The sequence below is a fragment of the Eumetopias jubatus genome, unplaced genomic scaffold (assembly GCF_037043125.1).
Source record: "Eumetopias jubatus isolate StellerSeaLion01/CBP00866 unplaced genomic scaffold, mEumJub1_p1.0 scaffold_3, whole genome shotgun sequence".
Lineage (NCBI taxonomy): Eukaryota > Metazoa > Chordata > Mammalia > Carnivora > Otariidae > Eumetopias > Eumetopias jubatus.
This window is the reverse complement of record NW_028274809.1, coordinates 183,492,390-183,510,138: the sequence shown is the minus strand read 5'-3', so window position 1 is coordinate 183,510,138 and position 17,749 is coordinate 183,492,390. Positions and strand designations below refer to the sequence as shown.

The 17,749-nt window shown below is 37.3% G+C and overlaps 1 protein-coding gene across 2 annotated transcripts in view; it reads right to left on the bottom strand.

The window, feature by feature from the left end:
- The window catches only part of PCCA (propionyl-CoA carboxylase subunit alpha), a 393,065-nt gene that overhangs the window by 221,869 nt on the left and 153,447 nt on the right, over positions 1-17,749 (bottom strand). For both annotated transcript variants that reach the window (XM_088021889.1, XM_028112036.2), the window contains exons 10-12: positions 17,338-17,440; positions 9,601-9,695; positions 4,029-4,179 (exon numbers count right to left, since the gene is read on the bottom strand). In XM_088021889.1, the coding sequence (XP_087878015.1) occupies positions 4,029-4,179; positions 9,601-9,695; positions 17,338-17,440 (349 nt within the window). The remainder of the gene's footprint in view (positions 1-4,028; positions 4,180-9,600; positions 9,696-17,337; positions 17,441-17,749) is intronic.

Here is a 17,749-nt window from a genome sequence, read left to right as displayed (position 1 = left end):
ATAAAGGTCTGATTTCCCTGTGCATGCAGAGGGGTAAGTAGCACAGGAGACAAAGCTCAAAACTATTAAACTCAGAACTTATGTAAGAGTTGCTGCCTTATCTGCCCTTCCTCTCCTCTGGCGGGGGGGGGGAGGGGGGGTGAGCACACACAAACTTGGCTCTGGAATATTACCTATCTTTCTGAGGAGAGAAGGGGAATGTCAACAAATGGCTCTGAGGAAAAATAAGACTTTCTCTCCAGCACTCTCTATCTTAAAGCTGCTATCCTTCAATCTCTGTGCCAAAAGTCTTTGGTTAGAAAGCCCTCACTCTGTAGCAATGTGAAAAATATTCATGGAGCATTGCTTCTTCATTATATCACAAATGGCTTATTGATTAAAAATAAAGGACACCTTTAATAAGAAAACCCAAAGGGCAAAGGGGCTAATGGTCAATTCAAAGAAAATGAAATGTTAATCAACCTATGAAGAAAAATTCAACCTCACTCATAATAAGGAAAATGAAAATGATATACTATTTTTCACTAACAGAAAAAGACCAAAGTCAAAGATCCTTTGGACCAGGGAGTAAAAGACACTGATAATACTTAACTAAATTACTAAAATTCATATTTCCCCAGAAATTCTACTTCCACATGTGCAAAATGATGATATAAAGGACCATTCATAATTGCCAATATTTGCGATAGCAAAATACTGGGGAAACTACCAATAGGAAACTGGTGAAATTACAGGAGTACCTCTACAACTGGGTATTAAAAAATCATAAAAATGAGGGCGCCTCGGTGGCTCAGTTGGTTAAGCGACTGCCTTCGGCTCAGGTCATGATCCTGGAGTCTCGGGATCGAGTCCCACATCGGGCTCCCTGCTGAGCAGGGAGTCTGCTTCTCCCTCTGCTCTCTACCCTCTTCCCCCTCATGCTCTCTATCTCTCATTCTCTCTCTCAAATAAATAAAATCTTTTTTAAAAAATCATAAAAATGAAGATAATGCTTTAACTTAGGTATGGAACATCACCAAAGATACATTGTTAAGTAAAACCAAAGGTTGCCTCCTGAGGAAAATCAAATGGTTGTGATAAAAACGTGGTACAGAGAGTGACTTTTCTGTTATATACTCTTTTGAACCATTTGGAGTTTTTCTTTTCTTTCTTTCTTTTTTTTTTTAAACAAAATATTGCCAATTCTTAGTTTTACCATTCAATACGAAACTAACATTACTCAGGCAAAATCACATATAATTTAGTTAATCAAAATAGCATTTTAACAAAATTGTGGTTTTTGGTAGAGTATTTCTCCAGCTCCCTACCCAACTTTCATGAGCAGAAAGAAGGAAACAGGTGTTATATCTACAGATACGTATGTATGGGTGGATATGTATGGGAGCTTCCACTACAGAAAATGAAGAGACCATTTCAAGCAAAAGGAGTAACACAGAAAAAGCACACAAGAGGTCAAACTGAATGGCATACTCAAGAAAGAAAGAAGCCTCTCCTAACCAGTACAGCAAGAACGGCACTGGCGGGAAAGAGGACTCTGACGTAAGATGAAGGACACAGGGAAAAGGGACCTTTAAGGAAGAAGCACTATCATTAAGAAACAGAAAACGAACAACTGTGAACACAAATAAACATATACAAGGACAGCACAGATAATTCTGATAAATTTTAACCAGACTGAGACCAAAACCAGTCAATTGAACCAAGCATCTATGCACCAAACACTTTCTCAGTGTTACGTCTCTTTGAGAAGAAACTGTATTTATTTCAAATTTCGCTCTTAAAAAAAAAAAAAAAAATCAAGCAAAGTAAGATGCTATCTGTATAACTTCTGAAGCTGGAAAAAGTGACAGTTCAATCAAGATATTTCAAGAAAGGAAAAAACAAAAAAAGAACACAGAAAATTATAGCTCTCCAGGTTCAAAATGAAACACTAATTAAGAGATAACATATATCTTAGAAGATGAAGAATTTGGCAAATGTGCCTTAAGTATTATAATTTAAGGTTAGTAAAGAAATTTGAAAAAGAAACTCTACTATTAAAAGAACATTTGAACGGTTTAAATATCAGAAAGAAGTCTTTGAAATATATAAGAATGGCTTTCTGAATACAATGAAATCCAAGGTTCTTTAATCATGTTCCCATTCAGTCACAGCCTCTACCACCAAATATCCGCCCATCACACAGATGCTTCTAGAAAATCAAAATTAATTATCTGGTAACTGACAGGATTATGGTCACTGGAAGTAAATGCACAGTAAAGAAATATTAAAACATTAAATGGGAGACACAAATGAATCCAAGTGTGATATTAAATAGCAAAAAAGTAGGTACTATCAGATATAATAAAATGAATCTCTTCATGAAATTTTTTCTTTAAATTCATTTATACTTTTTTTGAGAGTATAGAACATAACCTGCTGACAAGTCATCAAGATATAAAATGTACACCTCAGTACCTAATGATTCTGACCAACTGCATAGCATTACTTGATGTAAGTACCAACTTCCAGAGGTCTTATACCAAAATCAGCAATGAGACAAACTCAGAAAAGCTTATGGGTTGAGATAAATGAGCCAGAAACAAATAAAACACACACACACACACACACACACACAGTAATAAAGTGTCCTAAAGACAGCACTGGTTATTAGTTGTGTAAATTCTGATAAATACCCTAACTAAACAATCTAGTAGCTCTTTTGTCTGGAATAAAATACAAGTGTCTTGTAGTCACTTTCAATTGCCTTCAGAATATTACAAACTAGTATTCTCATCATGGCATAATAAAGCTTCCATTTTAATCAAAAACATGATTTCCTAGCTAATTATCTAATTAGATATAATTTGTTATAAAGACATATTTTTAACCAAAATCAAATCAATCTCTAAAAGGCAAAATTCTGTCACTCCTAAAGATATTTACACCAATAAATTATAGGATAAAAAAGTGATCTCAAACACAAGTATAAGTTCTGGGCAACAGCAACTAAGGTTAATATTTATACAAACTCTACAAATATTTACGATACTGGTTTCAAATGCATCTAGATACCATAAATTCTGCCGTAATAAATGAAAACCAGCCCCATAGTGTGATAAGCGTAATGTTGAAAAAAGAAGCAACGTACAGAAAATTGCATATTACATGATCCGATTTAAAGTTTAAAAAACAGGTACAATTAATTACATATTGCTTAGGTATGCATAATTAAAAGGAAAACAATACAGAAATGCAAGCAAGCTTTTAGAATTCAGTCAGAACAGAAACCAGCTCTAGGAGGACAGATGAGGACTACTTAGAAGGAGAAGTTGGGGCAGGGGGGTAAGAAGGGCTAGCATTTTGGGACTTGTAGATCCACTTGATGCTTACATGGATTTTTGCTATAGTAATTTTTCCAGCCATATATTGGTGTTTTATGGACTTTTCTGTATGTGTGTTTTAGTTTACAACTTAAATAAAAGGAGAAGGGGAAGAAGGAAGGAAAGCCACTAGTCGTCCAGAGACCTTGGTTGGAACAGAGGGAGCATGTCCCTAAGTCAACAGTTCCAGAGCAGCTGCTAGACTTCTCAACCTCATCCCAGGGGCAAAAGGGGCAGTTCCTCTAAAAGAAAATGAGTGTCGTTCCTGAAAGTTACTCTAGGTACTCTTCCTTCCTCCATCCCCTTCAAAAATTTATAAGCCCTGAATCCTGTTCTGTTTATCACATCTGACAGCAGTTCTCTTAACGGTACATGAACCCTAACCAAGACAAGTCATCAAGAGAGGTTCGAAAAGAACCAAAGAGGAATTTCCAATACGGAGTGTTAACAGTAATGAGGCAGAAGGGCAAGACACTGACCCACTGACCATTACATTAACCTGATACTTATCTGTCATTCCCAACAGATGTCCTAGTACAAGCATAAAAATGAAACCTTTATTTAACACTTTATGAAGTTGGACTTTTGACTTTCAAAAAAACAAAAAGGAGTGGGAGAGGAAGGGTAAAGTATAGAGGCCTGGTAAGGAAAGAAAAAGAGAGTTACCTGGAGTCTTGTATTCATTTCCAAGAAATAAAAATTCTTCTTCGAGTCCACAAGGAATTCCACGGTTCCAGCAGAGGAATACTTCACTGCTTTGGCAAGAGCTACAGCTTGTTCTCCCATTGCTCTTCGAGTCTTAGAATCCAGAAAAATGCTACAAATACAGAAAGAGTAATCAACACTTTGAACAAAAGTCATCTTTTGCATGCACCACATAAAAATGTTCTTACAGTTTACTCAAATGTGATCACCTGTATCAATTTAAGATTTTATATCATATGCTTTACATATGTTTATAATACATGCTTTCGGTCGTCAGCCTCAGATTTTTATAAAACTAACATGTGAACCTCCCACATTATAGTGCGATTTCCATCAATTTTAGCACAATTAGTTGTTTTCAACCAGTAAAACTTAACATATACATTCAGAACTTCCCTAAGTTAAAATTGGGAGATGTGCCTTAGGGAGAACACATGTGTGCTGGATGAGCTTTCTTCAGGCAAGTCCTGACCGGGACCGGGAGTTCAATATTAATGAATCAACAGCATGCATTAAGTAAGGTGGCTTTCGACAGAAACACACATAAAACAAGGTTAAGTCAGGATATTTTCATCAAGGCTACATATTGATTAAAATGTCCTGACTAGAGGCTCACAGAACCTAACTCTACTTCCCCTACGTATTCGCTAATTCAGTGTTCACAGTGACTCTGTGAAAAGTAACTACCACAAACAAAAAGAACTGACTGTACATCTAATAAATCCTCAAAACTTTTGTTTCACAATGCCAAAGTTACCCTCCAGCAGGCAAATAAAGCTTAAATGTTTTCAATAAACCCTAAAAAAAAAAAAAAGAACATTTGTGTATTTTCATGTATTTTGGTTCTATCCAAGAAAGGTTCTAAGAAATAGAACACTGACTACTTTTCTTCCCATAGATTAAAATTTGTGGATCAAGGGTGCCTGGGTAGCTCAGTTGGTTAAGCGACTGCCTTCAGCTCAGGTCATGATCCTGGAGTCCCGGGATCGAGTCCCACATAAGGGCTCCCTGCTCAGTGGAGAGCCTGCTTCTCCCTCTCCCTCTGCCTGCCTCTCTGCCTACTTGTGCTCTCTCTCTCTATCTCTGTCAAATAAATAAATAAAATCTTTTAAAAAATAAATAAATAAACTTTGTGGATCAAGATTTAGGTGACTTTTATAAAATTTTTATTATGGAAAAGCATAATGAACTTCTATGCACCTGTTTCCCATGTGGAACTATTATTAATACACAGCCAGTCTTGCCTATACCGTGCACATCTACTTTTCTACCAGGTCCACCCATTTTCTTTTCTGCAAATTTTATTTTAAATCAAATCCCAAATTTGTTATCATTTCATCTACAGAAACTTCCATATCTGTTTCTATAAGATTTGTAACATAATCACACCTAAAACATTAATAAGAACTTAATAGCATTTAATATTCAGTTAGTATTCAAATCTCCCTGATTATTTCACTTTTTTTCAGGTAATATCTTTGAATCAGAATTCAAATAAGGTCCAGCCACTCCATTCACTTATTTATTTTTACATCTTTACAGTTCTTTTAACTTGTAATGCTCTCTTCCCCTTTTTCTAAGACAAGGATCTGCCCATTTTCCTCCCATTTCTCACAATCTGGGTTCAACCCCAGAGTTGCACAGCATTTTAACATCCGCATTACATTTCTATTTCTCATAAACTGCTGGTTAGATCTAGAACCCTGAATAGATTTCAAGTTGGATTGGAAGAGGGGGAAGCAAGAAAACTCAGATGGGAAGTGTACCTCCTAATGTCTCCCTTTGGTGGTTAGGATTAATCATTGGATAAACAGTTCTGCTTCAACCTAATGGATATAGGCATAGATGACATTTCAATGCTAACTAGTTGACAAAACTAATCCAAAAAAGAAAGAAACCCAAAATTAACATAGTAACATTTGGAGAATCTCAAAGACAGTGGAGTGAAACTATTTTTGTATTGTCTGATCTTGTCCTTTCTCTAGTCATAAACTCTGTTAGTAACACTCAGAGCTATAAGCAACCTCATCATTGCACTCAAAACAGCAGTAAATTCAATTTCTAGAAACTGAAAACGGAAAATTCCACTTAAGATTTTATAAATAATAATATACAAATACCTATCAAGTCACTATTTTTTTTTTTAAAGATTTTATTTATTTATTTGAGAGAGAGAGAGAGAATGAGATAGAGAGCATGAGAGGCAAGAGGTTCACAGGGAGAAGCAGACTCCCTGCTTAGCAGGGAGCCCGATGTGGGACTCGATCCCGGGACTCCAGGATCATGACCTGAGCCGAAGGCAGTCGATTAACCAACTGAGCCACCCAGGCGCCCCATATCAAGTCACTATTAATGACCAGTTCTCATTTGGGGGTTTGTCTTTTGCTGTTTTTGTTCCTACTGCTTTAAATTTTCCTCTTTTTCTCTCAATTAACAAATGAGTTCATATGAAAAACTTGTATTTCTAGAGAAAGAGAGAGGAAACAAAAATAATAGTTCAAGGTTCCTAGTCTGTGAAAGATTTTTATCCCAGGTAAAATTTGAATGGGTTTTAAATAAAAAGTTAATTACATTGGAAGCAATAAGAAGAGAACACGAAACTGTAAAAGCGGGTATGTCAGAGACTATCACTGTTCTACCAGCAACCCTGTACCATTCTTCCACACAACTAGAATTTTAGCAGAGCACATGTTACTTAATTAAAAAAAAGACATTGCCCAACTCCCTAGCAAAGTTCCTAACTTCAGATCACTACCAAGCCATCAGCACTAGTATGTTCTGGGGCCCTTCCTTAAACATACAGGCAGAACATTCCTTTTACCTCTTCTTTCTTCCCTCTTTCATCCTGGTGCTGGGCCATGAGATAGGGTCATGCCCCACGTAGGCCACACTGGACTGTTCTTCACAGCATGGTGGCTGGTTTTTAACATAAGTGTCCCAAGAGACAGGAAATGGAAGCTCAAAGTTTCCTTAGGCCTGCACACAGCATCACTTCTGTGCAGTCTATTCTCAGAGCACAGAATCAAGGGGAGGGTACAAAGATCCCTACCTCCGCTCATCAACAAGAGAAGCGGCAAAAAACTTGAGAACCACGTCTTAAAACTCCCACGCTACACTAATGTGTAAAACCTAATATAATTAAAGCAGGACTTGCTTTGTGCCATTACCCTGTAATTAAAAATTCACTTATATTCACACCTCTTTAAAGAAACTATACATACACATCAAGGCACACTGGTTATGACTAAGTTACAACTGGCTATACCCTTATTGCCTGATTATTAAAAATGACAATGTACACTCAACTGGGGGATTTTTAAGGACACAGAGACAACTAGAATATATACAAATACCAACCTAGCATCAAATTAGAAATGAAGTTCCATGAAAATGCTACACTAAACATATCTAAAGGTAGCTTGGAGAAGGGCCCAAAATAGTTCTGATAAATCAAGGAATTACTTTTTTTATTATTATTATGAACATACAATATATTATTTGTTTCAGGGGTACAGGTCTGTGATTCATCAATCTTACACAACACACAGTACTCACCACAACACATACCCTCCCCAGTGTCCATCACCCAGCCACCCCCCTCCACTCCAACAACCCTCAAGTTTGTTTCCTGAGATTCAGAGTCTCTTATGGTTTGTCTCCCTCTCTGGTTTCATCTTGTTTCATTTTTTCCTCTCGTCTCCTATGATCCTCTGCCTTGTTTCTTAAATTCCGTGTATCAGTGAGATCATATGGTAATTGTCTCTCTCTGATTGACTTACTTTGCTTAGCATAATAACGCTCTAGTTCCATCTACATTGTTGCAAATGGCAAGATTTCATTTTTGATGACTGCATCATAGTCATGTGTGGGTGCGGGTGCGTGTGCGTCTGTGTGTGTACACACCACATGTTCTTTATCCATTCATCCGTCAATGGACATCTCAGCTCTTTCCATAGTTTAGCTATTGTGGACATTGCTGCTATAAACATCGGGGTGCACGTGCCCCTTTGGATCACTACATTTGTATCTTGGGGTAAATACCCAGTAGTGCAATTGCTGGGTCATAGGGTAGCTCTATTTTCAACTTTTTGAGGAACCTCCATACTGTTTTCCAGAGTGGCTGCACCAGCTTGCATTCCCACCAGCAGTGTAGGAGGGTTCCCCTTTCTCCGCATCCTTGCCAACATCTGTCGATTTCTGACTTAATTTTAGCCATTCCGACTGGTGTGAGGTGGTATCTCATTGTGGTTTTGATTTGGATTTCCCTGACACCAAGTGATGTTGGGCACTTCACTTGTTCATGTGTCTGTTGGCCATTTGGATGTCTTCTTGGCAGAAATGTCTGTTCATGTCTTCTGCCCATTTCTTGAGTGGATTATTTGTTCTCTGGATGTTGAGTTTGATTAAGTTCTTTAGAGATTTTGGATACTAGCCCTTTATCTGATATGTCATTCGCAAATCTCTTCTCCCATTCTGTCAGTTCTCTTTTCGTTTTGTGGACTGTTTCCTTTGCTGTGCAAAAGCTTCTTATCTTGAAGTCCCAATAGTTCATTTTTGCCCTTGCTTCCCTTGCCTTTGGAAACGTGTCTAGGAATAAGTTGCTGCAGCTGAGGTCGAAGAGGTTGCTGCCTGTGTTCTCCTCAAGGATTTTGATAGATTCCTGTCTCACATTTAGGTCTTTCATCCATTTTCAGTCTATTTTTGTATATGTTGTAAGGAAATGGTCCAGTTTCATTCTTCTGCATGTGGTTGTCCAATTTTCCCAACACCCATTTGTTGAAGAGACTGTCTTTTTTCCATTGCATATTCTTTCCTGCTTTATCAAAGATTAGTTGACCATAGAGTTGAGGGTTCATTTCTGGGCTCTCTATTCTGTTCCATTGATCTTTGTCTGTTTTTGTGCCAGTACAATACTGTCTTGATGATGACAGCTTTGTAATAGAGCTTGAAGTCTGGAATTGTGATGCCACCAGCTTTGCTTTTCTTTTTCAATATTCCCCTGGCTATTCAGGGTCTTTTCTGGTTCCATATGAATTTTAGGATTATTTGTTCCAATTCTCTGAAAAGAGTTGATGGCATTTTGATAGGGATTGCAAATCAAGGAATTTTGAAACACTGTGCTCCAGAAGCCTTTTGATGGTAGGATAAATTCAAAACTTCAGGGTCAACTTTACGAAAATTTCACCAACAGAAGATCCTAGAAGGCATGTATCCCTAGACATTCCATAAGACCAGAAACACCCGCAAGGTCTCTATTACCTAGAAGCTCATGGAAGTCATGGTTGACTATCTACCAAACTCTCTCCTCTAGCAAAACCCCACCTTTTTTCCCCAAGTATTCTCTCACTTGTCATGCACTGAAGTACTGAGGGTGAGATCAAGTGGCAAATTCTTAATTATAAAATATACACTAATAGACTCTACCATGACAATTCCACCAAATTGCTATTGAAGCGATTTTAGCCAATAATGGGAAAGAAATATGCTAAACAAAATCAGTCTATTATGAATATTCATTATGAAAAACTCTTACCTTGGTGCTTCCTCCACAACTTTCTGATTTCTTCGCTGAATTGAGCACTCTCTTTCATTGAGCCACAATGCATTCCCATGTTTGTCACCTAAAACCTGACAGAGCAATACCACTTGAAAAATTATACAACCATACCTATAGAGTATGTGCCCAATTAACATTTTCACCATGCAACACCCCCTGGTTTTTACCACTCGAAGCTCCCAGAACACACGTACCTCTCAATTATGTTCCTCTTTCGGTTGATGTTAATAGAGGAAAACTTTATTTACAACCCTGAAACTCACTAAAATGTTTTTAAAAGACTTGAGGAAAAAATTCACACATGATATTTCACCCAGTGCACTGGAAATGTAACATCAATTATACAAATTTTGTGAAGGACACTGAGTGTCAATAAAGGAAATATACATTCTAGATATCAGTGGTGCTTCAGGAAAACCGTGTTATAACAAACATCTGTTTGTTTTTAACATAATTAAATGTCTGTTGATCAGAAAATGCTATTTACACCCAATATTACTCTGTTACTTATATATGGACGTTTTCACTATGCTTTATTTTTGTTACAGAAACTGATAAAAGGTCTGGGATTAACAGGTAACACATTATGATTTTTCCCATTTGTAATACTGAAAAATAAGCTGGAGTTGCCAGATAAAATAACAGGACACCCAGATGAATTTGAATTTCAAAGACTTACTTATTTTTAGAGAGAGTGCACACATAGTGGGGGGGCAGGGCAGAGAGAAGGAGAACCTCCCCATTGAGCACAGAGCCAGATGCAGGGCTCAATCTCACGACCCTGAGATCCTGACCTGAGCTGAAACCAAGAGTTGGACGCTTAACCAACTGAGCCACCCTGGCACCCGTGAATTTGAATTTCAAATAAACAACAAAAATCTTAATAAAAATAGGTTCCAAATACTTATTGGGACATACTTCCACTTAAAAACAAATACTGTTTATCTGAAATTCAAATTTAACGTGTATCTTACCAGCTAAATCTGGTAACCCTAAAACATGCTCTTGGTGAATATTTTTGCACACAATGTTGCTTTTGGGAACAGATTAATCTATTTTCATGATTAAGGAGTAGTTACATATTACTGAATGCATATATTAAGTTCAGAGAAGTAAAAGCTATTCTAGAAGCCAAAAGGCTAGGCAATAAAATTATTGCCCATTACTCCGAACTGCTTTGCAACTTCTTTGGGCAAGTCATTTTTTTTCCCTTATGCATTATCAACAGCATATGACACAATCATCTTAATACTTTATATGGTGCTAAAAATATAAAATAAAAAAGATCATGGTTACAGTAAACTATAAAATGAGTAGCTAACATATGAATGTAAACTTAATTTTTAGTAATAAAACATATCTAAATCTCAAGAATGATTCCAAGCAAAGGAAAATACTGCAGTAATGAAAGGCCAAGAGGTTGGAATTTTATTTTTAAGTCTCAAAGGTGGCTGCATGAAGTACAGTCTAAAAAATACCTTAACACTAAAAAATACTTTAACACTAAATTTATGCTACTTCGTTTCATCCTAGTTGAGAAGAAGGTGAAAGTAGACTGTGTGTCCAAGAAATAAAGCCATGATAACCAAGAATTCTCAGAAATATTTCTAACTAAAATATTAGATTCATATATAGAATTACATTTGTTTTCCCCTAAAGTCTGTGTAGTCTCCTAATTCTTTTTAAAAAATCTTGTCATGGGGTCGTCTGGGTGGCTCAGCTGGTTAAGCAACCAACTTGATTTTGGCTTGGGTCACGATCCCAGGGTTGTGAGATTGAGCCCCCAGTGGCTGCGGGGCCTGCTTAAGATTCTCTCTCTCCCACTGCCCAGGCCCTTGAAAGCGCGATCGTGCGCTCGCGCTCTCTCTCTCTCAAAAAAAGGAAAAAAAAAGTTTTGTTTTTTCCTAAGCATTGAACAAAAATAGTATTTTTAAAGATTCATTTATTTGAGAGAGAGAGAGAGAGAATGCAATTGGAGGGGCAGAATGAGAGGGAGAGAAAAAATCCTTAAGCCGGCTCCCCGCTGAGCATGGAGCCCGACCCAGGGCTTGAACCCAGAACCCTGAGATCATGACCTGAACGGAAATAGAAAGTCAGCTGTGTGGGGTGCCTGGGGGCTCAAACATCTGACTTTGGCTCAGGTCATGATCTCAGAATCCTGGGATTGAGCCCTGCACCCCAACAGGTTCCACGCTCAGTGGAGAGTCTGCTTATCCCTCTCCCTCTGCCCCTCTCCCTACTCATGTTCTCTCATAAATTGTTTTTAAATAAAAAATAAAAAAAGAATCGCTGCTTAACTGACTGAGCCACCTAGGCATCCCTCAACAAAAATAATTTGACAATGATTTATTCCACTGAATAAATAGAGACTAAGTGACCAGACAATATAAAGAGTGCCTGTAAGGGAAGTTAATCCTTAAATCCCTCATGAGTTTTGTTTTGTTTTTGTTTACAAGATTTTATTTTTTAAGTAATCTCTATACCCTATGTGGGGCTTGAACTCATAAGTTGCATGCTCCACTGACTGAGCCAGTCAGACAGCCCCATCATAAGTTTTATTTTCTTTTACTTTTAATACAGCCTTTTACCAATGTGCAGGTACTCGATGTGGAAAAATCTCCCAAATACACTGCTTACTGAAAAAACTTCATGACAACAGAGGGTCCACATAATGCAAGCCATTCAGCATCCCTGGATCCAACTCACAAAATGCCAGTAGTGTCCAGGTTGAGAAACACAGGTTTAAACCACACAGAGTAGTGCCATTGCCACCACCAGTGGAGTTTCAGCGTAAGCAAGGACACAGTATGTGATAGCCCCCATGTAAAAAGTAATAAGTGATACACATATATATTTCACGATCGGATATAGCAGGTTATAATGGTGCCTGCTTCTAGGGACAGAAACCAGGGGACTTGGAGACAAGGGTGAAAGGAATGCTCACTTTTCATTGGATGGCCTTTATTGTGTGCACAAATTACCTCATATAAATAATTAAATACATGCAAACTGAGGAAAATAATTTTTAAAAAACATAGGTCAGATATGGCAAACATCTGTGTTACCTATTTAAGTTACCAGGAGACACTTTCACCTATGTTTAAAATTATCACCTAGGCGGCGCCTGGGTGGCTCAGTTGGCTAAGCGTCTGCCTTCAGCTCAGGTCATGATCCCAGGCTCCTCGGATCGAGCCCCGCATCGGGCTCCCTGCTCGGCGGGCAGCCTGCTTCTCCCTCTCCCACTCCCCCTGCTTGTGTTTCCTCTCTCGCTGTGTCTCTCTCTGTCAAATAAAAAAATCTTTATAAAAATAAAAAAATAAAATTACCACCTAGATTATATGGCACAGCTAATGAAAATAAACTACAAGCTGATGTAGATCTCTAATTACTTAATACAATCTGTCAAAAACATTGAGTGTTAGTAGTGTGAAAGACAATGGCCTAGTTGCTGGAACCAACAAATGAATAAGACCTACTAACTGCCTTCAAGTACTTCTTGGTCTATTTGAAAAGTCAGACAACTCAAGATAAAATCAATGGTCATCTAACAAACATGTAACAGATGAAGAGTACAGAGAAGGGGAAAATTAATTTTGCCTGTACGACCTTACAGGAAGGATAGCCCAGGTACCTCCCCTAAGTTACGGACTTAAATAACCAACAGTCTACTCAACACCTATACTTTGATATCTCAACCTTGTTTCTCCAAAGTCACACCCTGATCTCCTCCCCAAAACACGCACCCCTCAGTTTTTCCCACCGCAGTAAAGGATAGTGCTAGTCTTCTAATTCCTCAGGCCCAAACCCTAAAGCCATCTTTGATGCCTTATACTTTTTCTTATACATCACATCTGATCTTTTAGAAAATCTGGTCTACCTTCACAGAGTATCCAGAATTCAATCACATCTCATCACCTCCTCTACCAACACCCTGGCTCAAGCTGCCCTCATCTCTCACCAAGAATTACAGCAAAAAAACAAAAACAAAAAATAAACTCCTATGAGATCTCTCAGCTTCAAATGGTGGTTTTCAAATACAAAGAGCCAATGACTAGTATGTGCCTTTTTTCTTCCTTTACCTTGTTGATTGGGGCTATTCATTGCAGTGTCATATCCTTTTCTCATTGCTATAAGTTTGATGAGCAGGTGTCACACTGTCTTCAAATACAGAGGTCTTTGCATCAGAAGAACTGCTTTTAAGGAACCATATACAAGAAGTCTCATGCATAGCTGGACCAAGTTTGAAGACGAGATTCTGGTCTTGGAAGAAGATGTTTATATTCTACTTACAGAAGGACATGATCATTGGGGGGCTGGTCAATGGGCTGTGCTAGACCATATCCAAAGTCGGCCCCCACATTCAACAAGACATTAAAAGAATCATTCACCACAGTCATGTGGAATTTATGTAAGGGATGCAAGGATGGTTCAATATTCACAAATCAATGTGATACATCACATTAACAAAATGAAGGAGAAAAATGACATGATCATCTCAATAGATAGAGAAAACGATTTCACAAAATTCAGCATCCATTCATGATAAAAACTCTTAAAGTGGGCTTAGAGAGAACATACCTCAACATAATAAAGGCTATATGTGAAAAACCTGCAAGTAACATCATACTCAGTGGTAAAAAACTGAGAGCTTTTCTCTAAAATACATAAGGATACCCACTCTTGACACTTTTATTCACAAAATCCTGGAAGTCCTAGCCACAGCAATCAGAAAAGAAATAAAACGCATCCAAACTGGTAAGGAAGAAGTTAAAAACTGTCACTATTTGCAGATGACATGGTACTATACACGGAAAACTCTAAAGACTCCGCCAAAGAAACTATTAGTAGTAATAAATTTATTCAGTAAAGTTGCAGGATACAAAATTAATATATAGAAATCAGCCGCATTTCCATACAAGAATGAAGTAACAGAAAGAGAAATTAAGAAAACAGTTCCAGTTACAATTGCACTAAAAAGAATAAAGTATCATGGAACAAAATTAACCAAGGAGATGAAAGACCTGTACTCAACACTGATGAAAGAAACTGACAAAAATATAAAGCTATTCCATGCTCATAGACTGAAAGAATATTAAGATATCCATAGTACTCAAAGCCATCTACAGATTTAATGCAATCCCTACCAAAATACCAACAGCATTCTTCACAGACCTAAAACCAATAATCCTAAAATTTGTATGGAATCACAAAAGACTCCGCATAGCCAAAGCAATTTTAAGAACAACAAAGCTGAAGGTATCACAATCCCAGATTTCAACATATACTACAAAGCTATAATCAAAACAGTACGGTACTGGCACAAAAACAGACACATACATCAATAGAACAGATAAGAGTGCCCAGAAATAAACCCATGATTTTATGGGCAAGTAATCCATGACAAAGGAGACAAGATTATACAATGGGAAAAAGATGGTCTCTTCAGTTAATGGTGCTGGGAAAACTGGACAGTTACATGTGAAAGAATGAAACTGGACCACTTTTTAACACCATACACACAAAAAAAACTCCAAATAGGAACTGAAGAAAATGAATTAAAGAGGCCTGAATGTGAGGCCTGAAACCATAAAAATCCTAGAAGAGAACACAGGCAGTAACTTCTCTGGCATCAGCCACAGCAACATTTTTCTAGATATGTCCCCTAAGGCAAGGGAAACAAAAGCAAAAATAAACTATTGGGACTACACCAAAATAAAAAGCTTTTGCACAGCAAAGGAAACCATCAACAAGAAAAAAGGCAACCTACTGAATGGGAGGAGATTTTGCAAATGATATATTTAATAAGGGGTTAATATCCAAAACATATAAAGCACAGGAGCACCTGGCTGGCTTAGTCAGTGGAGCATGTCTCTTGATCTCAGGGTCCTGAGTTCCAGCCCCATGTTGGGTATGAAGCTCACTTTAAAAAAATACGCGCACACACACACACACATAGAAACTACAGTGTTTACTAGACCTATACATAACATTACCGTGTAATCCAGTAATACTTCTCCTCAGTATATCTGCAAGCATGTGTATATCCATAAAAAGTCATAGCAATTTATTCATAGTATCAAAAAGCTGGAAACAACCTGAAGATCCACCAACAGGAAAATGGATAAACTACAGGTTATTCAAACAATGAAATATCACAGAGCATTTTTTTTAGAGTTAATAGTAACACACAGCCTCATGGAACAATCTCAAAGATATGATGTTGTCTGAAAGAACCCAGATATAACCAAAATATATTGTACGATTTCATTTATATAAGTTTAAGAACAGGCGGAAATACTCGGTAGTGTTAGAGGTCAGAACAGGAGGTACTTTGGTGGCCAGGTGGAGGGACTGACTGGGAAGTTGTATGAAGAAATCTTCTGATGTCACAGAAATGTGTTATATACAGATCTGGATGGTTTCTATACAGCTATACAAGCGTGCATAAGAATTTTGAGTCATACACTTAAGATTTGTGGACTTTAAGATGTGGTATCTCACTTCAGAATATCTAAAAACAAAAAAAAACAACAACAACAAAAACCCCTGCTAACTTCAGAAAGAAATACACTACAGTCAATGTTCTAAGACTATTTGCTGATTATATATATTTGCACATTTTTTCCCACTCTGGAAAACTGGAGGATCTAGATGAAGATTTTCTACCCATAAAAAATATCTAGGGCACCTGGGTGGCTCAGTCAGTTAAGCGTCTGCCTTCGGCTCAGATCATGGTCCCAGGGTCCTTGGAAAGAGCTCTGCATCGGGCTCCCTGCTCTGTGGGGGGGAGGGGGGGTGTCGGGGGTCTGCTCCTCCCTCTCGTTTGCCCCTGCTTGTGCTCTCTCTCTCAAATAAATAAATAAAATCTTTAAAAAAAATCTATGTAAAATGATAATTAACTTAAAAAAACCACAATGACAGAATTTAGGACTTTTATTATGCCTCATCAGAAGAGGCAAGGGCAGCAAATAACCTATTATTTAGTTTTCTGATTCTCTGTTGACACTGAAATAAGTAAAACAATACTTAAACTTCAGTATGATTTTAAATTTGATGCTTACATTTTATCAATTTTAATTCAATTCATAGCCATAACGGTCTTTACAGAAGACTTTAACAGAAATGAAAACTTCAGGAGACATTGTCTTCTTCTGTGTGTTATTTCAGAAAACCAATTTTTTGTCTTCCTGAAATCCACACCCCCTACAACCGCTTTAGCAGTTAGATTAAAATCTTAACCTGAGTAGAAGAAATTATTTACTCATGTCTAAACTAGCAATTCCTAGAAGAATGCCTGTCTCGGTGAGCCACACAGACATTTGGTAAACTGAAATGATAGAAGTCCAGATCAAGCACTTTATTAAAAAAAAAGAGCAAGCCCTGTCAAGGTGTCATGGTCCAGTCCCAGAATGGGACTGACTGAATCTCTAGGTGCAAAGTATTTAACTTGGTCAGACAGCTTGGGACTGCTTCTTTCTACAACAGGATTTTTATATCATTCCCTATTTTAACCAACATCCTGGCACTTTAATGAGAACTATACCAGATTCCAAAGGGAAGTGATCAATTTATGCACATTCTCTATTTTGAAGTTATTCAAGCATATCAGAACAATTCACAATCATTCTAAATGGAAGAAAGGATATGTTTCCAATAAGAATAAATGTTATTTAAAAGTCATAATAATTAGAAAACATCTTAAAATGTACCAACCTGGATTTCTATATGACGAGGGTTATCAATAAATTTTTCTATTAGTAGTCTATCATCGCCAAAACTAGAAGCAGCTTCTTGAGATGAAAATCTAAAACCATCCCTAATTAAAAAAAAAAAGAAAGAAAGAAAGAAAGAAGGAAGGGGGAAGAACAATCAAACTAACAAAACAAATACAGCCTTCAATAAAAAAGTAAACAAAGCAATTAAATATTTATTTTGGTTTACTTATGAACAAAGCAAAGAAAAACTCACTTAATGCACAAATAACTAAATTTACTTTCATTGACCAACAACTCTTACACTCACCAGCTTTGTGACCTGGGGTCAGTGATTTAACTTCCCTGACCCTAGATTTGACCCTAGATTTTATAATGAAATAGGAATACCATTACTTAGTTGACCAACTGTT